Here is a 24,362-nt window from a genome sequence, read left to right as displayed (position 1 = left end):
CTTATCTTCCCTCCCAAACCCTGCCCTCTCCCTGACTTTCCCATCACTGTTGATGGCACTACCATCCTTCCCGTCTCACAAGCCCGCAACCTTGGTGTCATCCTTGACTCTGCTCTCTTGTTCACCCCTCACATCCAATCCGTCACCAAAACCTGCTGGTCTCACTTCCGCAACATCGCCAAGATCCGCCCTTTCCTCTCCATCCAAACCGCTACCCTGCTGGTTCAATCTCTCACCCTATCCCAACTGGATTACTGCATCAGCCTCCTTTCTGATCTCCCATCCTCCTGTCTCTCCCCACTTCAATCTATACTTCACGCTGCTGCCTGAATCATCTTTGTGCAGAAATGCTCTGGGCATGTTACTACCCTCCTCAAAAATCTCCAGTGGATACCAATCAACCTATGCATCAGGCAAAAACTCCTCACTCTCGGCTTCAAGGCTGTCCGTCACCTCGCCCCCTCCTACCTCACCTCCCTTCTTTTCCTCTACAGCCCAACCCGCACCATCCTCTCCTCTGCCACTCACCTCCTCACTGTGCCTCATTCTCACCTGTCCCGCTGTTGACCCCCGGCCCACGTCCTCCCCCTGGCCTGGAATGCCCTCCCTCCGCACATCCTCCAAACTAGCTCTCTTCCTCCCTTCAAAGTCCTGCTGAGAGCTCACCTCCTCCAGGAGGCCTTCCCAGACTGAGCCCCCTTTTTCCTATTCCCCTCCCCACCCCCCACCCTACCTCCTTCCCCTCCCCACAGCACCTGTATATATGTTTGTACAGATTTATTACTCTATTTATTTTACTTGTACATATTTACTATTCTACTTATTTTATTTTGTTAATATGTTTTGTTTTGTTGTCTGTCTCCCCCTTCTAGATTGTGAGTCCGCTGTTGGGTAGGGACTGTCTCTATTTGTTGCCAACTTGTACTTCCCAAGCACTTAGTACAGTGCTCTGCACACAGTAAGCACTCAATAAATACAACTGAATGAATGAATGAATGAATGATGCCATTTGTTAAGCACTCACTATTTGCCAAGCACAGTTCTAAGCGCTGGGGGAGATACAAGGTAATCAGCTTGTCCCACATGGGGCTCAAAATCTTAATCCCCATTCTACAGATGAGGTAATGTATTTGAATGTAAAGAGAGCTGTGGTCTTATTGTATTTAGGAAAGGAGGGAGTTCCAAGCTGGGGAAACAGTGTGAGCTGGGGGCCAGGATGGGGACAAGAGAGGAGAGTAAGAAAAAACTAGAAGGTTGGCCTGGGAGGAGTGAGGAAAGGGAGTTGGGTAATAGTCTGTGAAGTGTGGAAATTCTGCATCTTGCTGGCTAATGAATAACAATAGTTATTTTGATCAAACTACACTGTCTCCACAGCTGTTGTCTCCAGCAATGGCCTCACCTTGTCTCCCCCTCTAGAATGTAAGCTCATTCTGAGCAGGGAACGTGTATACTGACTCTGTTATAATGGACTCTCCCAAGCACTCTGAACAGTGCTCTGCACACAGTAAGAACTCATTAAATATGAATGATTGATTGATCTTCTCCCATTTCCACATACTTACAGGGGAAGGGGGAGGAGTTGGCCTGCTCCTCAACCCACAGTGCCACTTTGCATCATCCCCCACCTCCATTTCTCATATACTCTTCCCTTGAAGCTAAAATTTTCTGCCTCTACCAATGACTAAAACTACTCGCTGCTGCAATCTACCATCCTCCTAGCCCCACTTGCAATTTTTGGAGGGATTTGGACACCTCCCTTCTCCCCCTTTCCTTTCTTATATTGATCCTTAGAGATTTCAACATCCAAATGGAGGTTCTTGTTGAGCCTCTCTTCCCCCCACTAGGCCTAGCCACCCAGTTCCTCTCACTCTTCAATCCATGGATCTCCTGCTCCATCCCACCTCACTCACCAACTAGAGAACACTGTGGATCTCATCACCACTAGTGACTACACAGTCTTCCACCTCATAATAATAATAATAATAATTGTTTTTGGTATGTGCTTACTATGTGCCGAACACTGTTCTAAGTGCTGGGTTAGATACAGGGTTATCAGATTGCCCCACATGGGGCTCACAGTCTTAATCCCCATTTTACAGACAAGGGAACTGAGGCACAGAGAAGTGAAGTGACTTGCCCGAAGTCACACAGCTGATAAGTGGCAGAGCCGGGATTAGAACCCACGACCACTACTCCCAAGCCCGGGCTCTTGCCACTAAGCCACGCTGCTTCTCATCAACTCTGACATCCCACTCCCCAACCAGAAACTCCTTCTACACTTCCTCTCCTTGTGAAACAGTTCCCTCCCCTCTGATCCCTTGACCCTGCCATCATACTTACCCCAGGCCACTTATCCCAGGCCACCATACCCCATTTGAGCTTCCTACTCCAGCCCTCTCCCGTCTTGATACACCAATCCATGCCCTCAACTTTGCCCTCTCCACAGAAACCAACTCCCTCTGAAATCAAATCTCTTCCAGAAACTATTTCCCAATTAACTTCTCATTTCCCCCAATTTTTCCCCAAATGCTATTTTGGGAAGGAGGACTTGGAGGATACCTAAGCACTAGAGTTCTCATCTCACCCCATCATACTCCATTATCACCTTCTAATTTTAATCTATTTTAGGTGTCCATCACCCTTCCTAGATTGTTAGCGGCTTGAGAGCAGGAATCATGTTTCCTAATTCTACTGTACTTTAACCAAGCACTATAGTATAAGGTTCTCTGCAAAGAGTAGGCAGACACAAAGTGGTCTAGTGGATAAAGCACGGACGGGCCTCGGAGTCAGAAGGAGCTGGTTTCTAATACCGGCTCTGCCACTGTTGTGTGACTTTGGGCAAGTCACTTAACTTCGCTGGGCCTAGGTTACCTCATCTGTAAAATGGAGATTAAGACTGTGAACCCTATATGGGACATGGACTGTGGGTACAACCTGATTAGTTTATATCTCCCCCTGTGCTTAGTACAGTGCCTGGGCACATATTAGGTGCTTAACAAATACCAAAAAAAAGTAGGCATTCAGTAACTACTATTAATACTACTACCTTTACAAAGGGAAGATGAAGAAAAGCTTTTAAGGGGCGTAAAACCATTCCACATCTGTACTGGAGGTGGGTGCTACTACCAAAATATCAGGATAATATTTGTTTCTATTGCTTGCCCACCAAATAGGCAAACTACTGCCCCCATTAAATATCTCAAAACTAAAAGTAAAAATAACAATTTTTTTCTTGATCAACTAGACTGATTCCCAAACCAGGTGTAGTAAGTTCGGTGCCCAAGTTTTATTTTCCTTATTTTTTTTCAAAGACTCAGACACAAAGCACCCAGGAAGCCTATTCAGTGTGTGATAGTTTTCAAAGACTGACAATTTTTGGGGGTGTTTGGAAGGGACTGTGCACTGCACTGGGAAGGAACATGGACTACTGGAAAGAGCACAGGCCTGGGAATCAGAGGACCTAGGTTCCTAACCTGGCTCTGCCAACTGCCTGCTGGGTGACTTTGGGCAAATCACTTAACTTCTCTGTGTTTCACTTACCCCTTCTGTAAAATGGGGATTAAATCCTACTCCTTCCTACTTAGACTGTGAGACCAATGTGTGCGTCCACCCTGATTATTTTATATCTACCCCAGCGCTTAGTACAGATTATTGTCCCTCTGGGATATACCTAAAAGGAAGGGCTAACCCAGTGCATTCCCCAGTTATAAATTATATTTCTGTATTCTAATCACACCTAAACTTTTCAATTGCTTTTCATTCGACTGGTCCACATGACCTTTTAGGGAATGGGTCAGTTTGAAAGGCCAGACAGTTTAAATGACATGAACAAGATTAGACAAGATTGCAAGCCAAAGCTCCAGACATCCACAGTGATTACTCTGCCCCTCCCCCACACCCTCTCCCTACTCTCTTTAGCTAATCTGCTGCAACATTATTTATAATAAGACAGCAAATGCAATTTGAAATTCAAAATGGGCAATTCCCAGATTGAATCACCTCAGAAATCTAAGAGCTCGGTCCTTTCACGTCAATAAGAGTCTGGTTATTAAGAGCATTAAGGCTCCTTATATGCATTAGAAGGGTCTCGAGTTCCCTTGTAGCTTTCTAAATGTATTTGCTTTTCAAACAGAAACCATCAAGTTTCTCACAAGGTGTACATCAAGAGAAAATGGGTCATGAGTTCAGACGGTTTGACAAGAAGTGTACCTTTAAATATTCGCTTTATAAACAGAGGTCTATCTCCAGACACTGAGGCTTTTCCTCCATCAAGGCTGAACCCCAAACCAGCTGAGGTTTTCAGCAACTCAACACATGTGGCGTCATTCAGCTCTATCTTTCTGCCTGCAAATGTAAGAAACCAATAGTCACCAGTCATACACAGCTCTAAACATCTGTCTCTGAAGTGCTGTGAGTATGATACTAAAAATGCAAGTAATTATTGAGTATTGCTCTCCATTATGAAGCCTAGGAAAAAACAGGGATAGTGGATACAGACAGGGTCAGGGGGAGAGGTGGACAAGGAGGGCTGACCCCTGAAACTTGGAGGAGGAGACAGGAGGGCTAGTGAGAGAAGCAGCATGGCCTAAGGGCAGGAGCATGGGCCTGGGAGTTAAAGGACCTACATTCTATTCCCAGCTCTAACAATTTCCTGCTGTGTGACCCTGGGCAAATTCCTAACTTCTCTGTGCCTCAGTTTCTCATCTGTGAAATGGGGATTAAATCTTACTCCCTCCTACTTAAACTGTGAGCTGCATCTGGGACAGGGACTGTGTCCAACTTGATAAATCTGCATGTACTCACCATTTAGAGCAGTGCTTGACACACAGTAAGCACTTAAATATAATAATAATAGTAATTATTGTAATTAGATGGACTACCTTTGACTCCCCAAAGCTGTGGGTAAGATGGGGTGGGGAGGGGAGGAAGAGGGGGTAGCAAGACACATTATGTTTGGTGGGATACTCTTGCTACCAGCACAGACATTTCTTATACCCACATCCCCTTCTAGACTGTGAGCCCACTGTTGGGTAGGGACCGTCTCTATGTGTTGCCAACTTGTACTTCCCAAGCGCTTAGTACAGTGCTCTGCACACAGTGAGCACTCAATAAATACGACTGATTGATTGATTGATTGATCCTATAACTCTTGCCAATGAATTCCCCAGTTGCTGGGTCAGCCTCTTACCTGTGCCCAGCTCCAGGGTAACCAGCTTTCTGGGCACAGAGCTCCTTCCACCTCCAGGCTCTGAGTTCTGAACGGCAGACACCTTGTTACCATTTTGCCCTTTCTTGATGACAACGATGGCATCTCTGTGGGGCTTGGCCTGGTGGAGGGCGTTCAGGACGTTTCCGTGGACTGACCCAGCCAAGGAGGTGCCATTGATGGACAGAATGAGATCGCCCCGATGGATGGTTCCTTCATGAGAAGCAACTCCTTGAGGAAACACCCTGTGGACCTGTGCAGACAGTAGAAAAAGGAAGAGAAAACAAACCCGAGAATGGTAATGCCGACCTCTAACCAGAAATTAATTTTAGAGGAAACTCAACGATGGGCCATATTGACTTTCAGTTTGAACCTACAGAATTTACATGCTCAGGGAGAACAGATTTGCATACACAAGATATGCTTCTGTCTACATGGGGTTATTTTCTCAGCAAACACTAAATATTCTCTTCTAGAAAAAATTTCCAAATGACCTCAAACTCTACAATTTACAATTTAGACTGCTATTTGGTTTATTTTCTCCAGTAGTCTTCACCCAGGTAACCCTTTATCCCAAGACACAAGGCAAAACTCCATTCATTCTGTTGTTCCTCTAAGGAGCAATGTATTATCAGTGGGCTGATGGCAGGGGGGTAACGCGGTGAGGGGAGTGGTAAATATAAGTTTATCTCCTAGTTTTCTATATTTATGTATTCCATCTTCAAATGTATTTTTTTTGTTCTTCTATTTAAAAAAATAGGGCTGGTTTGTAAGACTCAGACAATATAGCTTGGGTCCCAATATAAAGAATAAGGCAAGAAGCTAATCAAATTATAAGCGGGCCTGTGGCATTCAGAGACCCAAGTTAAAAAAAAAGTTTCATTTTATTTTTAAAAGTTAAAACCAATTAAAACGTCCCCTTACTGGCTCCTCATCCTGTTCTGCTGATATTAGCACCAGTTCAAACTGCGTGGAATTCCCCTGGGGCAGTCACTGGGGAGCTTAACCTCGTAGACCATGGGCTGGGCCAGACAGCCAAAGGGCTGGAGGGACAGGCTTCCAGTCAGGGAAATCTTAACTCCCGCAGAGCCAGGAGCCAGAGCCAGATAATCGCAGGTACTGCTGTTGCCATTACTTCTCAGCTAGTAAGTACAAAGGAAAAGCCCAAAGGTGCAATTAGCAGCCCCTCTTTGGGTTTCTCTGATTTTCCTTAACCCCTCACTCCTAAACCAGTTCCTGCTGATCAGATAGCATTTTTCCCTTGTATGCCCAAAATGCTCCCGGAAAAGCTACTGCTAAAAATGGGATGGGGGTGGCACTAATTTAGGATTTTGCCCCTTTTCTCCTGTAAAATTATGCCTGGTCATCTTAGAAACCAGGAGCAGTCACAATCATGCAGTTCATGTTTCCAAGGAGAAGTGTGTTTAACAATTAATGTTTAATTCCATTTATATTAAGGGGTTTAACCTAATAAACAGTGGGCCTTGCCAACTAAAAACCAAATTATTAGCTCAATCACCACTACTTTGGTGACTACTGATTTTTCAAAGATTGTTAATCCCTCCCAGTGAAAACACTGCATGGAATTACTCTTTAAAATCTTTACTAGAGGATGCTCTTGATTTGAATTTTAGTAGTTACTGGTAAAGCCTCAGAAGGTATCTGAAGGTTAGCTGCCTTGACTTGAATTTTGACAAATGAACCCTTGACCTAGTATTTAGGCTGGAAGTCAGCTTTAATGGGATAACTTGAGGATTTCACTTACAATAACTGATTTCTGTTCCAGATCTATCCCACCGGCCACACTGAATCCCAGACCCGCACCTTCTTCCTTTTTCAAGATTATAAAGCAAACATCTTCTTTATTCTAAAGAGAAAAAGGCAAGATATGGATATTACATTTCCATTTTAAACCAAAGAACTATTAGCATTCATATAACTTAAGTGGGTTTGTCTGTTCTTTATCTGAACTTCCTTATGAGTCATTATTGACACACTAATTTATTTTTACATATGACCTTTAGTGTCCGACTGTTGTCTCTGGAGTACATAAACATTATCTCAGGCTCTCAGCACTCCTATCAGATACTTAAGGGCAAGCCGTTCCTAGCTCCATCATTAGCATGATGGATGCCAGTTAATCCTCCAATCATCATCTTCATCAATGGTATTTACTGAGTGCTTACTATGAACATAACACTGTACTAAGCGCTTGGGACGATACAATGCAACGAAGTTGGTAAGGCACATTCCCTGCCCCAAATGAGCACTGTTAGAGACAGGATATAATAATCCATTCTCCTTTAACAAGAGGGTTGTGTTCTTAAGGATCCTGGGATTAAGGAAAATTAGCTGTTTTTGATGATGAGGGTATTTAAGTGCTTACTATGTGCCAAGCACTGTTCTAGGTGCTGGGGTAGATACATGGTAGTCAGGTGTCCCACATGGGGCTCCAAGTCTTAATCCCCATTTTACAGATGAGATAACTGAGGCACAGAGAAGTTGTGACTTGTCCAAAGTCACACAGCTGATAAGTGGTGGAGCAGGGATTAGAACCCATGACCTCTGACTCCCAAGCCCATGTATTTTCCACTAGGCTACGCTGATTCTTGATACTGTGCGTATGCACACATTATTTTCCAGTACTGTACTGGGCTGTATCCAGACCGACCCATGATGTCTGCAGAACTTTCCCAATTCTACATCCGTGCCTGGCCAAAGCATGTTGTGAAAACCCACATTATGACAGACTAGGATGCTGGAGGGATCACTGGTCTGACCCAATAATGTGATTGCTTAAATTCTTATTAACATCTGGCTGACAGAGATAAAAAGGCAACAGATCCACATATTAGTATACTACTGTTTTTTTGGTTTGAAGTTATGATACCGACAGTGAGCCTACTGCAGTGAGGCTGAAGAAAGTGATCAGTGACCAAATGAGGCCCTGACCAGCTTTTCCCCACTACATGCATATAAAGAGAGTTGAGGCTAGAATCTCTATAAACAAAGTTGCCACCATCTGTCTCTCCTTTTTTACTTTATAGTCTGCCTGAAGCTTCAGATCAAAAAGAATATTCCTCCTGGCCCAAACTACCTCCTCCTTTTTGATTTTTGCATGCTAGTTTGTCCTATCTACTGTTTGCAGAACACAGTATTTCCCAAACTTCCACAGATGTGCTGCACTACTAGACATTGTTCTTCAGATTAATCCCAAAGAGCATTTCTTCTATTTATTCAGCTTCAAAGTCTTTCTCCCATCTGGAACAAGTAATAGGTGGCACTTACTAGTAGTTAAGTAACTGACTAGTAGTTAAACAAATAGTAGCACATTTGGTTGGCCAATACATGGTTGAAAGTAGAAAGAACATAGGCTTGGGAGTCAGAGGAGCAAGATTCAATCAAGCAATTGTATTTACTGATTGCTTACTGTGTGCAGAGCACTGTATTAAGTGCTTGGAAGAGTATGATATAACAGTTGGCAGATACCTTCCCTGTCCACAAGGAGCTTACAGTCTAGAGGTTTCAATCAATTAATCAAAGATATTTATTGAGCACTTACTGGGTGTCAACCACTGTACTATTAGCTTGAGAGAGGGCAATAATAATAACTGTGGTATTTATTAAGCACTTACTATGTGCCAGGCACTGTAGTAAGCACTGGGATAGAGACAAGATAATCAGGTTGGACACAGTCTCTGTTCCACAGGGGCCTCACAGTTTTAATTCACATTTTTATAGATAACTGAGGTCCAGAGAAGTTAAGTAACTTGCCCAAGGTCACAGAGTAGACAAGTGGCAAGATGGATTTAGAATCCAGGTCCTCCTGACTCTTCGGCCCATGCTTAATCCATTAGGCCACCTTCAAGGTGTTTACAATCTAGGGGGGTGAGGGAAAGACACTAAAATAAAGTCCTGGAACGAGATCTAGCCCTGGGTCTTCAACTTGCCTGCTGTTCAACCCTGGGCAAGTATCAACTTCTCTTGGTCTCAGTTTCCTCATCTATACATGGGGATAAAATAGTTGTTCTTTACTCTTCCCTCTTAGACTGTGGGCTCCACGTGGGGCAGGAACTATGTCTGATCTGATTATCTTGTATCTAGGCCACGCTTACTGCAGTGCTTGACCCATAGTAAGCGTTTAGTACATCCCATCAGGATTAGTATTAGTACAAGGTAACAGCTTCCAGTGAGTTGCTTCCTAAAGAAAGGCTTGCATATGCAAAACCTATTAGCGTGCTTTGGCTGCAGTATGGGGAAACCATAAAAGAGGAGAGGACAAGGCATTTAAAAGACAACTACAGCTAAAGGAAGCAAAACAATGGGGTATAAGCAGGGACAGCTGGGTGATAGCAAAAGATAGGTCAGCCTGGCATTCGATAATGAGAAATGGGAGAGCTCTCTTGGAACAGCTGCATGAGGGGGTGGGGGGAAACAGAGAAAGAAACAAAAACAGAGCCCGTTCCTAGCAGATGCAATTAGATTGTAAACTCCTTGACAACCGGGACTAGGACCATTTTAGACTTCTTTAATGTTCCCCCAGCACCAGGTACGCTCCTCTGCACACAGCAGGAGTTATAAGTATTGTTGATACCGATAATACAGGGAGACAACCTTTATTTGTACACAAAAAGGGAAGGTCAGCAGTGGTTTTATCAGTGGCGCATAATGATAAAATCTCAATCAGCATTATCTCCCAGCCAAAAGGACAGACAGCTCTACTTTAGCTCCTTCACCCCAGCCACTTTTTCGGTTGTGAAAGTTTATTAGAAATATGTTCTTCCTGTCTGAAAGTATTGGGGATGCAGAACCATTTTATTAGGGGTTTTACACATTGCATTCAAGTGCTAAAAGCAACTCTTCTAGAGAGCACCAGTAAGCCTCCTTTTCTGGCTTTAGAGATCTGACAGTGTAATTGGAGGTCTTTAGGCATCTTCAATATGTTTCAGCTCTTCAGTACCCGCTCTAAATTTCTGCAGTTTCCAACTGCTCAGGAGCAGGTGCTGGCGGAAATCTGGCCGAAGGCCTGGTCTGGCTCCAGATCTGGCAGGGCATGTCCAGAAACGGAGTTGAGGAGATCTGGAAGCCATGCTGGATGCAAGGACAGCCAGGCAGTAGTGAAAAGATGAAGCCGGAGGCTTGAGTTGGCTGGGATGCAAGGGAGGAAGCTGGAGGCTGGGAGGATTGTGGTCAAGGAGAACTCGGAGGCTGAGGGAGCAGAGGTAACCTCGAAGATGAGCGGGACTATGACTAAGCTAGGAGGGGGATCAGAGGATGCAACGGGCAGAGGACTTAGAGAGATGAGGAGGGGGCACCAAGAAATAGGAGGAGAGGGATAAAAGAACAGAAGGGCAGATGAGTGCAACGGAATGAAGGAACACGAGAGATACACTACATGTTGATTCATGGAACTCCTGGTTCCTTAGGATAGTGAGACCACAAAGGTCTTTGCATTTTTGTAAAAAAAAAAAAAAAGTTCACATTTTGTGTTATGAAATCAATCGTGAAACTGCTTCAAACTAAATGGCAGACTAAAACTTCAGATTTAAAACTAAAGTATTTTGTACATTAATTGTAACACATGTGCATGATTGAATAAAATACGCTTTGGAGGAAGAAATTTTGAAGCTATTCCAAAAAGTCCTAGCTATGTTCCTATAACAAGTGTTTTGTAACTGGAGGAAGCAGTAGAAAGATTTCAAATCTGTGAAATATCTGAAATCAAAGCACATACCTATTAAAGAATACTTGTTGAGAGACTGAACATATCTAAGATCTCTGTGGTGTTGTACTCTCCTAGGTGTTTATATAGTGCTATACCCACAGTAAGTGCTCAGTAAATACTACCGATGATGATGATACCAACTCTGTTCTACTGTACTCTCTCAAATGTTTAGTACAGCACTCTGCACACAGAAAGTGCTCAATAAATAGCATTGACAATGATACCAATTCTGTTATATTGTAGTCTCGCAAGTGTTTAGAACAGTGCTTTGTAAACAGTAAGTGCTCAATAAATACCAGTAATGATGATGATAATTACTAATGGACTTGCACAAATGCTTAATGCTCACAAAAAGGAAATGGAAATGGCATGTATTGCTCTAGAACTGAGGAGGCCTAGGTTTTCCCAAACTAAAGCATTAAGCTAATCTGATCTAAACAACACTCACTGTGATCATTCCAATTGCCTTTTCATTAGGATTACCCAGATATTAAAGTTTCTTTCAGAGTCCAACCCACACTGCACTGCAGTGAAGAGGGGTCAGAGTTAGAAATGGGGTGGTGCCTGCTAGCCCTCTGACTTCAGAGATGAAAGTTTTTGACAGAAGAACAGTTCCTTGATGGTGTTCTGTTGTGGTTTTTTTTATGGTATTTGTTAAGCACTTATTATGTGTCAAGCATTGTTCTAGGTGCCGGAATAGATGCAGATCTATTAGGTCAGATACAGTCCTTGTTCCACCCAGGGTTCATAGTCTAAGTAGGAGGGATAACAAGTATTGAACCCCCAATTTACAGCTGTGGAAACTGACACACAGAGGAGTTAAAGGACTTGCCCAAGGTCACTCAACAGGCAGGTGGTGGAGCCAGGATTAGAATCCAGGTTCCCTGCTCCCAGACCCATGCTCTTTCCATTAGGCCACACTGCTTCCCCTGTTAATTTTGGCACATTTTCCTCCTATGAAACGTTATTCAGGGGAAATTTCTTCAAGATGATATGATGACTGGGCATTTTTTAATGGTTACTGCTGAATCTGTCTTATAGGTTGAATTTCTAAATCATCCGACTTTCCAGGCAGGAAGCAGTACCAAAGATGAGGGAGGCGGGACTTTCCGTGAACCTTGGGAGGAAGAAACCCAGGTCAACTGCGCACGTTTTCCTCTGCTCTCGTGGTTCATTTTCTCTGGCTCTGGGGCGGTGGTACAAGTGGGGGAACAGGAAAACATGTTTTCCTCTGCTGTCCTGGATCATTTTCCCAGGTCCCAGAGCAGCATCTGGAGCAGGGAAAGCAGGAAAACCAGGTTCACCTGCTCCTTCACGTTTTCTTATTTTAAAAAAGATGAAAAATAAAACTAAAGAAAAGATAAAAGAGCACAGACTTTGGAGTCAGAGGTCATGGGTTCAAATCCCTGCTACACCAATTGTCAGCTGTGTGACTTTGGGCAAGTCACTTAACTTCTTTGTGCCTCAGTTACCTCATCTGTAAAATGGGGATCAAGACTGTGAGCCCCACGTGGAGCAGCCTGATCACCTTGTAACCTCCCCAGCGCTTAGAACAGTGCTTTGCACATAGTAGGCACTTAATAAATGCCATCATTATTATAAAAATAACTGATCCTGCTGAAGGTCAGCTCTCAACTTGGCACCCACCCCAATGTCTGCAATGAGCCTGTGTAGGGGTTGGCACTAGACCACTGTCAGACTTCGTCATATAACTGGTGGGGGGTGGCATCATCAATCAATCAATCGATCAATCGTATTTATTGAGCGCTTACTGTGTACAGAGCACTGTACAAAGCGCTTGGGAAGTACAAGTTGGCAACATAAAGAGACAGTCCCTACCCAACAGTGGGCTCACAGTCTAGAAGACCGTGTTGGATGTTGAACATCATGTTGGATGTTCAGCATGTTCAACCCCTTCACCTTGAAACTGGTAGATCTGACAGAATTTCCAGACAAATTTGTACGTCAACCAAATGCCTCTGGGCAAACCAACCCCCTGTCTTAGACCCTGAAGAACCACAGGGGACATTTTGCAAGTTGAACTTATTGGTAGAAATCCTGCAAACAAAGGGTAAATGAGGACAGCCAAGACTATAGAGGCAGTGGGGTTATCGGGCCACGGCACTGCATTACGCTGTAGTCCCTCTGGCTGTAAATGGATTAGACAGAAGGGAGTGAAAGTACACTGGAACATTCCAGAACACCACACCAGTAAAACAATAAGTGCCGGAGTGGCCATTCCGGTGTCAGTGATTTCAAAGCAGAGGCTTTTCTTTTTTCCTCAGGTGGCAAGCCCAGCATGGCTCCAGCAGGGTAAGCAGTGAGCAGAGATCAGTCTGGGATGGGGCAGGAGAAAGCTAGCCCGCTCTCCCACGGCTCCAGCTCTTCAGCTGTGGGTTTCTCGTCATCCTCACCAAGCTAAGGGTCAGGCCGGAACAGCTCTCCCTTCATCCTCACCTATTCGGCGCCCACTTGGGCAACTCAGAGACAGCTTAAAACACTTCAACCTCTGCCCCACCCTGCTGGTGGTAGGTATAGTAGTTGCTAAATGTGTTCTGTGTGCGGAGTTCTATACTAAGTGCTGGGAGAGAATACACAGGTGAGAAATCAATGACAGTGGTTTAAAATGCCTGGATGTTCTAGTAAGAAAATTTTTCTTCCACCCTGCCCCCATTTTTTCCATGGTATTTGTTAAGTGCTCACTCTATGCCAGGTACTGTACTAAGAATTGGGGTAAATACGGGCTAATCATATTGGACACAGTCTATGTCCCACATGGAGTTTACAGTCTTAATCCCCACTTTACAGATGAGGTAACTGGGGCATAGAGAAGCTAAGTGGCTTGCCCAAGGTCACACAGCAGACAAGTGATGGAGCTGGGACTGGAACCCAGGTCCTTCTGAATCTCAGGCCTGTGCTCTATCCAGTAGGCCACACTGCTTCTCAGCTATCTACACCCCTGCAGCTAAATACATGTGTTAGCACTGGCTGATGGGATATCAACGCATTTGGAAAAGTCTGATGAGGATGAAGAGTAGGGAAGTCATTCTCATCCCATAAAATTCATTTCATTGCTTCCCATTTTGGTCCATTTCAAAAACTTATTAAATCTTAGAAAGTGCTTCATACCTTAGCTCCAGTGACATTTTTGACTCAAAGCAAAAGGGTTTCAATAATGACTACAAAAACGTTTTGCCTAACACGAGATTGCTAAGGAACTCAACCACCAGGTTACAGGAGTGGCATGTAAGACTTTTAGAAACTGCATGACACATCCAAACACCTTTGCTTTAAAACTCCAAGTTGTTCATGTCTGGGTATATTAGCTAGAGTTGTCACCATGCATTTTTATAGAATACAAAGTACACTATTGGCCAGAGTTTCCTTTCCCTAGCAGGGCCATCTTTACCAGGAAGGATTGGAGAAACCACGGGATGGAGAGATTAGTGAAATCCAGTTGCTTCTGCTGTTTTTTTAAATAAAAGTGCTTCTTGCATAGATTGCTATGTGCCTTTTCTGTAGTGCTTCTGCAGATGCCAATTTCTTTTCCCTATGGTGTTTGGCTAGCAATGGTGGGATTGACTGAATCCTCAAAATTTGGGGCTGGTTCTTCTCTCTCCGCACCCATCTTTTAGTGAAACAAAGGATATAACCAAAAAACAGTTACCATAATCCTCAAGGTATTACTATTGATAGCACTGTTTACAAAGATGACCTCCTCAACTGTACAATTTGCAAATTTGTCCCTGCCCTCAAACTGGAAAGCTGGCACCCCAGTTGGGGTTGTGGATCCACGAATCTTCTTTTTTTTAATGGTATCTGTTTAGCACTTACTATGTGTCAAACACTGTTCTAAGTGCTGGGGTAGATACAAGTGAATTAGGTTGGACACAGCCCCTGTCCCACGGCCCCTGTCCCTCTAGACTAAAAATTAATTGTGGGCAGGGAATGGGTCTGCTTAGTGTTGTAGTGTAGAGAAGCGTAGTGTTGTAGAGAAGCAGTGTGGCTCAGTGGAAAGACCCTGGGCTTTGGAGTCCGAGGTCAGGGGTTCAAATCCCGGCTCTGCCAATTGCCAGCTGTGTGACTTTGGGCAAGTCACTTCACTTCTCTGGGCCTCAGTTCCTTCATCTGTAAAATGCGGATGAAGACTGTGAGCCCCCCGTGGGACCACCTGATCACCTTGTAACCTCCCCAGCGCTTAGAACAGTGCTTTGCACACAGTAAGCGCTTAATAAATGCTATCATTATTATTATTATTATTATTGTATTTTACCCCTCCAAGCGCTTAGAACAGTGCTCTGTACACAGTAAGCACTCGAGAAATACAGCTGCCCGCTGTTGGGTAGGGACCGTCTCTATATATTGCCAACTTGTACTTCCCAAGCGCTTAGTACAGTGCTCTGCACACAGTAAGTGCTCAATAAATACAATTGAATGAATGAATGAATGAATGGGGCTCACAGGAATAGGAGGGAAAACAGGAAAACTGATTTACGGAGAAGTTAAGTGACTTGCCCAAGGTCATACAGCAAGCATTTGGCAGAGTCTGGATTAGAACCCAGGTCCTCTGCCTCCTAGGCCCCTGCTCTTTCCACTAGACCATGCTGCTTCTCCTTTCAATTCAGAGCCAAGGCAGAACAAATACCATTTTGTACGGGCTACCTCTAAAAGCATAGAAGAGCAGCTGTAATTTCATCAAATCTATGGGGTTTTTTTTAATGGTATTTACTAAATACTTACTGTGTCAAGCACTTATGGGCTGAGGTAAACACAAATTGATCAAGCCAGATATAGTCCCTATCCCAACATGGGGCTCACAGTGTAAGAGGAGAACAGCTACTGAATCCCCCCTTTTTGCAGTTGAGGAAACTGAGGCACAGAGAAGTTAAGCAACTTGACCAAGGTCACACAGCAGGCAAGTGGCAGAGTCAGGGTTGGAATGCTGACCCTCTGACTTCCAAGCCCATGCTTTATCTACAAGGCCACACTGCTTCTTGGCGAGACACAAAGGGTAGAAAGGGCACCAAGGGCAAAAATCCCATCTTCATCAGAGCTTTGTTTGTGAAGGGAAGGGACAGAGCAGGAGGAAATGGGAATGGAGGAGGGGGAATGTTGTGAAAACTACTGCAGGGAGTACTTGGGAGACACAGTAGGTACTCAAAGTTCTATGATAGAGAGGTTTTCCTATATGTTACTACTCTTTGAACTCCATAAATCAAGGCCAGCAAGACTTGGAGTGGGAGAAAAGAGGAAATACGGTGGTTTTTTCATCATTTCAACTGGAGAAATAAGGAAGTGTGAGAGCCTATCCATAGGCACAGGGTGACTATGAAGTCTATACATCCTGAGTGAAAATCCAAGCCGCTTATTCATAGTTTCACAATAGGGATACTTTAAAAACGCTAATCAAAGAGCCAATTTAAGATTTAGCTCATTTTACATGATTTTTTCCATTCATGGCACAATGGAAGTTATGCCTATCAGCTGTCCACAGCATTCTGAATGATCTCAAATCTTTTTGTGCGACACTGTTCAAAAGAGAAAAACATGTGTTGAACATGTGTCTTGATCATTTTTCTACAAATTGCCTGAATTCGGTGCTGCCACAGCATTATACCTTCCTCTTAAATGTGAATTTCAAAATTGACCAGAATAACTGAAACTTAATAAAGTAGTTCTTGACACCAGCAAGAAAAAACTTAATGAACATAAATAAAATTGCTTCATATTAATCATGTTGAGGGGTTCCTCAAGGGTCAGTTCTTGGTCCCCTTCTGTTCTCTATCTACACTCAGTCCCTTGGTGAACTCATTCACTCCCACGGCTTCAACTATCATCTCTACGCTGATGACACTCAAATCTACATCTCTGCCCCTGCTCTCTCTCCTTCCCTTCAGGCTCGGGTCTCCTCCTGCCTTCAAGACATCTCCATCTGGATGTCTGCCCGCCATCTAAAACTCAATATGTCCAAGACTGAACTCCTTATCTTCCCTCCCAAACCCTGCCCCCTCCCTGAGTTTCCCATCACTGTTGACGGCACTACCATCCTTCCCGTCTAACAAGCCCGCAACCTTGGTGTCATCCTCGTCTCTGCTCTCTCGTTCACCCCTCACATCCAATCCGTCACCAAAAACTGCTGCTCACACCTCCGCAACATCGCCAAGATCCGCCCTTTCCTCTCCATCCAAACCACTACCCTGCTGGTTCAATCTCTCATCCTATCCCGACTGGATTACTGCATCAGCCTCCTCTCTGATCTCCCATCCTCCTGTCTCTCCCCACTTCAATCTATACTTCATGCTGCTGCCCAGATCATCGTTGTGCAGAAGCACTCTGGGCATGTTACTCCCCTCCTCAAAAATCTCCAGTGGCTACCAATCAACCTACACATCAGGCAAAAACTCCTCACTTGGCTTCAAGGCTGTCCATCACCTCACCTCCTCCTACCTCACCTCCCTTCTTTCCTTCCACAGCCCAGCCCGCACCCTTCGCTCCTCTGCCGCTAACCTCCTCACTGTGCCTCATTGTCGCCTGGCCCGCCGTCGACCCCCAGCCCACGTCCTCCCCCTGGCCTGGAATGCCCTCCCTCCGCATATCCGCCAAGCTCACTCTCTTCCTCCCTTCAAATCCCTATTGAGAGTTCACCTCCTCCAGGAGGCCTTCCCAGACTGAGCCCCCTTTTTCCTCTCCCCTTCCCCATCCCCCCCGCCCTACCGCCTTCCCCTCCCCACAGCACCTGCATATATGTTTGTACAGATTTATTACTCTATTTATTTTACTTGTACATATTTACTATTCTATTTATTTTATTTCATTAATATGTTTTGTTTTGTTGTCTGTCTCCCCCTTCTAGACTGTGAGCCCGTTGTTGCGTAGGGACCGTCTGTATATGTTGCGAACTTGTACTTCCCAAGCGCTTAGTACGGTGCTCTGCACACAGTAAGTGCTCAAAAAATACGATTGAATGAATGAATGAATATGCCATCAAAAGTTTACAGATCATCTCATTTCTAATAATTTGCAGATTCTTTCAATAACAGTTGAAAACAGAAGCAGCGTGGCACAGTGGAAAGAGCCCGAGCTTTGGAGTCAGAAGTCATGGGTTCAAATATCAGCTCCGCCAATTGTCAGCTGTGTGACTTTGGGCAAGTCACTTAACTTCTCTGTGCCTCAGTTCCCTCATCTTAAAATGGGGATGAAGACTGTGGGCCCCCCATGGGACAACCTGATCACCTTGTATCCCCCAGCGCTTAGCACAGTGCTTTGCACATAGTAAGCGCTTAACAAATGCCATCATCATAAAGCATAATAACCATGTTGGGCAAATCACTTAGATTTTCTGCACCTCAGTTACCTCATCTGTAAAATGAGGATTTAGACTGTGAGCTTCATGTGCAATATGGACTGTCTCCAAGCTGATTAGCTTGTATCTGCTCCAGCGCTTAGAACAGTTCTTGGCACATAGTAAGTGGTTAACAAATACCATAAAAAAGAGCTTAGTACAGTGCCTGGCACACAGTAAGCGCTTAACTAATACCATAAAAAAGAGGGCTTAGTACAATGTCTGGCACCTAGTAAGTGCTTAACAAATAATTATTTTTAAGAGAGTAGAGTGAGAAAGGTAATCCACACAGACTATGATCTGTATTCAACCCCGTTTTATACAATCTTCTGAATTTCAAAAAAATCACGAGAAAGACAAAAATCCCAAGTCTCAGTGGATCAAAGTGGCATACAAATTTACCACCTGAAGTTTTCACACGCATAAATTTCATGATATGGCTGGGTCCACCCATCCAATTTTTGTGCAGCAAGTTAGTCAGGCAGGATTTGTTCATTTGACTCGAGAGCCACCCGCTGATGAACACTAAAACTACATCCCCACTAGGAGAACTTTGTTTATTTTAACAGAGCACTATCGGAATGGAAGCACATGACGTTTATCATGGTGTGTGAACATTCATGCTGAGGTAGAAGCGAGCTGCTGTAAAAGTCTGATACTGCGCAATCCCAGTGTTGGTACAACATACAAATTAAAGTCCTGGCAACCATACAACTCCTATATGCCTTCAATTCTCTGCGAGGCAGGACGACGCCAAAGACTATGGAAAAGAGGGTGGAATCTTGCCTCATCAGGCATTCAATCGCATTTATTGAGCGCTTACTGTGTGCAGAGCACTGTACTAAGCGATTGGGAAGTACAAAACGGCAACACGACTAACCCTCATAATAACCAACCAACATACAACGGGTGGCGGGATGGAAATAACCTTTATACTTTGGTTTTCAAAGAGGATCCCTAGAACATATTTTTTGAAAGACAGTTTTTTGCATGGCATTTGTTAAGTGCTTACTATGTCACTGTACTAAGCGCTAGGTAGATACAAGGTAATCTGGTTGGACACAGTCCCTGTCCCACATGGCTCTCACAGTCTTAATCCCTATTTTACAGAAGGAGTAACTGAGGCACAGAGAATTGAAGTGAATTGCCCAAGGTCATACAGCAGATAGGTGGGACTGTCAGGATTAGAACACAGGTCTTTCTGACCTCCACGTCTATGTTCCATCCTTAGACCATGCTGCTAATGACAAATAACTACAGATGCCAAAGAGTCCTCCATGTTGGACACCCTCAGGGATGTGGAGTTGGGGAAAGAAGAGGAGACAGTGGATGGGTAAGGGTAGAGGAAGGAAACTATCCAACCTACCCACCATGCACTCTAGTTACAGGGTGCTTTCACACTTCCTTTCAATTCTTCTTTAACAGAGAGATGGGGAATAAATTGGACACGGTCCAGGAAATAATGATAGAAATGTAATATGATTGCACCCAGGCACTGACTTGTCCTATCAGCAGATGGTCAAACCATATTTAAAGAGGATTAGTTCCTTGGCAAATTTGTTAACTATTTCTCCAATAACTGACTCTCTTACTTCAAAATTAATTTTGGCATAAACACTTTCCTTCTCCGCCTTTGAAATATGTTTGACTGATTTGATTAGAGTGATAAAGTGCATTTCAATTTAGTATTAAATAATGGCAGCTCTACTGTATTTAGTACAGACTGTGCCAGGGGCAGTGAGGATTTTGAGTACTCTTCCCCCCAAGAACTGTGTCCAACTACCTTGTTGTTGGTTTTTTGCTTTTTTTTTTACATTGTTAGCTTAGATTGTTGATTTTGTATTTGTTTGTTTCATTTTCTACTCCTCTGTTCTATGTGTCTGTTTTACCCCCTTTAGGTTATGAGCTCTCTGTGGGTCACAGACCATGTCTAATCTGTTTAATTTGTAATTATGGAAACCCTTAAGAGGTACCTTTATTAGTATTACTTGATAATAACATCTCCAGATTGCTGGGACAAGGAACTTTTTTGCTGAACAGGAATGTTAATACTCTCAAAATTAAGTAGTACATGTACAGAAAAAAACTGAATGGAAAATACTTGATTATTGACACATAGTTGCATTTCTATTTAATCATAAACTATATTAGGTGTTTATTACTTGAAATATATTTAAGTTGTTTTGGTCAAATTTTGGATCTTGGGAACTCATTAATGTGCTTTACATTACTTCCGCTGGGAAATTGGTCCTACAGTTGGTGCTCTTTGGCACTATTTTTACGGAATCAATACTGGGCTACATCAGTAATGGACTTAACAATTCCAGGATTACTATAACTATTTGCAGAAATCCTCCCAGAGTAACAGGATGTTAACTAAACCCATTGTTGGTCCTTAGGAGCTAAACTGGAAAAAAAAAAGGGGACTTCTAGTCATTCCTGTGGATAACCTCCAACCTTAATCTGTGCCAGAAGCTATCAAAACTAATAAACCAAGACCAACTCATTAGAAACATTAGAAGTCTCCACAGTGATTACGGTTTAATCCACTTATCTTTCAAAAATGTACGGTACTTAACTGAGCAGAGGAAAGTTTATTAAATTTAAGGAGGGTGCGATGCACATTCAGCCCTGGACCAAATAGTCCAACCTTTGCAAAGCCCAGAAGGGGCTGAAGTTGATTGTTTGAATTTAAACCTTTGATGAACATCGGAACCACTGCCTACCTCCCACCCTCCAGGACACAAAGATTTCGCTCCCGAACTGCTGTGGCTGAGAAGCGGCCTTTCCTTCCTTCATCCTCCCTCTCCCTGCAGCCCGGCCTGAATCCCCAATGGAAAACACGGAACAGGTGTGGCTGTCTGACACCTTGGTGACAATAACCCTGATTTTTACATGTCAACGGCTGCCTGCCTTCACTTCAAGCCAGCTCTCTGTTTACTACTAAACACTCACCTAAACACTCTCAAGGACCTACATAAAATTCAGAAATTTACTCAGGGAATTGCTGAACGAAGCAGTACTCAACTGCAAGCTTTAACTTCTCTGATCTCTCCATGTCCCCTCAATCCCCTCCTTCCAATCAGTCCATCCCTGTCTTCCCTTCTCATATGCCACTCACCCTCCATCCAACCCCTCGCCACGCCTAGGCCCACCCCAGCCCTCTTACCCAGTCCCAGATCCACTCCTCATCACTACCCCCTCCCAACCTCCTGCTCACACCCATCCGACCCTTCCCCACCCCTCGTGCTGTTTCCCCCACCCACTCCCTTCAGTCTCAGTCAAGTGAGGCCTGTGGAACTCCTGCTCCATCATGGGAAAGCTTCTCTTTATTCTTGACCAGTTCTTGATCCAATCATTGCTCCTCCTTGCCATCCATTTCTTTCCCTTCCTTCAAAACCCACAGCATCACTCTCTAGCATTCATTCCAGATACTAGTCCCGCTCATCGATGGCCCCCATGCCCCACCTCCAACTTTTTGAACCACTCTGATCCCTTTCTCACATTCCTTTTCTCTTTCTCCATCCCCTACATTGTTCCCTGGTGACTTCTATATCCACACAGATGTTCCTGATGGCCCTTTGATCTCTAGCCACTGTCTAGCCACTGACCTCTTGGCCATATCCTGCCTCTGGCCTGGAATGCTCTTCCTCCTCATATCCAACAGACAACTGCTCTCCCCATTTCAAGGCCTTACTGAAGGCACATCTCCTCCAAGAGGCCTTCCCTGACTAAGGCCTTCTTTCCTCTTCTCCCATTCCCTTCTGCATTACCCTGACTTGCTTCATCTGCCCTCCTAGTTCCACAGTACTTATGTATGTATCTTTAACTTATTTATATTAATATCTATCTCCTCTAGAATGTAAGCTAATTGTGGGTAAGGAATATGTCTGATTATTGTTATATTGTACTCCCAAGCACTTAGTACAGTACTCTGCACACAGTAAGCTCTCAATAAATGACTGACTGACCTTCCACTGCCAGATCTCTATCACTCAACTCCACTGACCTCCAGCTCCACCCCACTTCACCCACTCACCAATTTACACACACTCAATCTCATCATCACCTCTAGTCAAGCTAGCTCTGTTCCTCCCTTCAAAGTCCTGCTGAGAGCTCACCTCCTCCAGGAGGCCTTCCCAGACTGAGCCCCCTCCTTCCTCTCCCCCTCTCCCCCTCTCCATCCCTCCCGCCTTACCTCCTTCCCTTCCCCACAGCACCTGTATATATGTATATATGTTTGCATGTATTTATTACTCTATTTTACTTGTACATATTCTATTTATTTTATTTTGTTAATATGTTTTGTTTTGTTCTCTGTCTCCCCCTTCTAGACTGTGAGCCCACTGTTGGGTAGGGACTGTCTCTATGTGTTGCCAACTTGTACTTCCCAAGTGCTTAGTACAGTGCTCTGCACACAGTAAGCACTCAATAAATACGATTGAATGAATGAATGAATGAATACTATTTTTGCCCTCACCAACTCTGAAATCCCTCGCTCTGACCACAACCTCCTGACCTATCCTCTCTCCCACAAACCTCCTCCCCCAGAGAGACCTCTGATCTTTTAACCCTATCCAATTTTCCCAAGTCATCATTCCAAATTGAGACCCTCAACACCACACTCCCTACTGAACTTAACTCAACAGCATCCCTATCCCTGTGTCAATCTAGCCACAGCCACTAACCCTTAGCTCTGGATCACCGCTACAGTCCACATCCTTTGCTCCTATGCTGCAGAGTGCTGCTGACAAATCTAATTATCAGGCCAAGTTCATCCTTGTGTTTTAACTCTGCCTGGCAAAATTATTTCTCCATCCTTGTTGACTTGAAAGCTCATGGCCCTTGTCAGTTGTTCCAGATGGTTAATTTCCTCCTCAAACCCCCCGTCCTCCCCCACCTTTCGTTCCTAAGGACCTGGTCACATACTTTAATTAGAAAATTGAAACCATCAGGCATGAGCTCTCTAAAATCTTTCCAGCTCCTTTCCAGTCCCTCCCTCCTCTTGTCTCTTCTTCAACTCCCTCATCTTTTCCAGCAGGATCTCAGGAAGAGATTGCCTGCCTTCTCGAAAAATCCACCCTCTCCACTTGCACATCCAACGCCATCCCTTCACATCTTATCAGAGCACTTGCCCTCAGCTTTCTTCCCTCCCTGACCACCATCTTAAATTGTTCACTCTCTAATGGCTCTTTTCATATGGCTTTCAAATATGCTCATGTCTCCCCTATCCTAAAACAAACGAAACCCCTCTCTTGACCCCTATGACTTCCTTCAGTTATCACCCCACCTCCCTCCTGCCATTCCTTTCTAAACTCCATGAGCGAATTGTCTACACCAATTCTCTTCTTGACCCCCTCCAATCTGGCTTCTGTCCATTTCACTCCACAGAAACCACCCTTTCAAAGGTCACAAATAATCCTGCCGAATCCAATGGCATCTACTTTATCGTAAACCTCCTCGACTTCTCAGATGTCTTTGACACTGTTGACCATTGTCACTGACATTGTTCGCTCCTGGTTCTTCTCACTTCTCTGGCCACTCATTCTCAGTCTACTTTTGTGGGAAGTGCCTCCCACTTCCTAATGGTGGAAGTCCCTCGAGGCTCAGTTCTGGGTCTTCTTCTATTCTCCATCGACACCCACTCCCTTGGAGAACTCATACACTCCAATGGCTTCAACTACCATCTCTATGTGGATCTACATGCCCAGCCCTGATCACTCTCCTTCTCTGCAGTCTCACATTTCCTTCTGCCTTCAGGTCATCTCTACTTGAATGTTCTGATGACACCTCAAATTTAACAAGTCCAAAACAGAACTCTTAATCATCCTTCCCAAACCCTAGCCTCCCCCTGATTTTCCAATCTCTGTAGATTGGAGAGAAGCAACGTGGCTCATTGGCAAGAGCACAGGCTTTGGAGTTAGAGGTCATAGGTTCAAATCCCGGCTCCGCCAATTGTCAGCTGTGTGACTTTGGGCAAGTCACTTAACTTCTCTGTGCCTCAGTTCTCTCATCTGTAAAATGGGGATTAAGACTGTGAGCCCCACATGGGACAACCTGATCACCTTGTATCCCCCAGCGCTTAGAAC

General features: G+C 44.3%; 1 protein-coding gene across 2 annotated transcripts in view; it reads right to left on the bottom strand.

Moving 5' to 3' along the window:
- PDZD2 (PDZ domain containing 2) overlaps window positions 1-24,362 on the bottom strand; it is a 320,362-nt gene that overhangs the window by 3,553 nt on the left and 292,447 nt on the right. For both annotated transcript variants that reach the window (XM_038743608.1, XM_038743609.1), the window contains exons 22-24: window positions 6,972-7,073; window positions 5,189-5,459; window positions 4,210-4,344 (exon numbers count right to left, since the gene is read on the bottom strand). In XM_038743608.1, coding sequence (XP_038599536.1) covers window positions 4,210-4,344; window positions 5,189-5,459; window positions 6,972-7,073 — 508 coding nt within the window. The remainder of the gene's footprint in view (window positions 1-4,209; window positions 4,345-5,188; window positions 5,460-6,971; window positions 7,074-24,362) is intronic.

This window comes from Tachyglossus aculeatus, chromosome 3 (genome assembly GCF_015852505.1).
Source record: "Tachyglossus aculeatus isolate mTacAcu1 chromosome 3, mTacAcu1.pri, whole genome shotgun sequence".
Lineage (NCBI taxonomy): Eukaryota > Metazoa > Chordata > Mammalia > Monotremata > Tachyglossidae > Tachyglossus > Tachyglossus aculeatus.
This window is presented reverse-complemented; position numbering and strand designations above follow the sequence as displayed.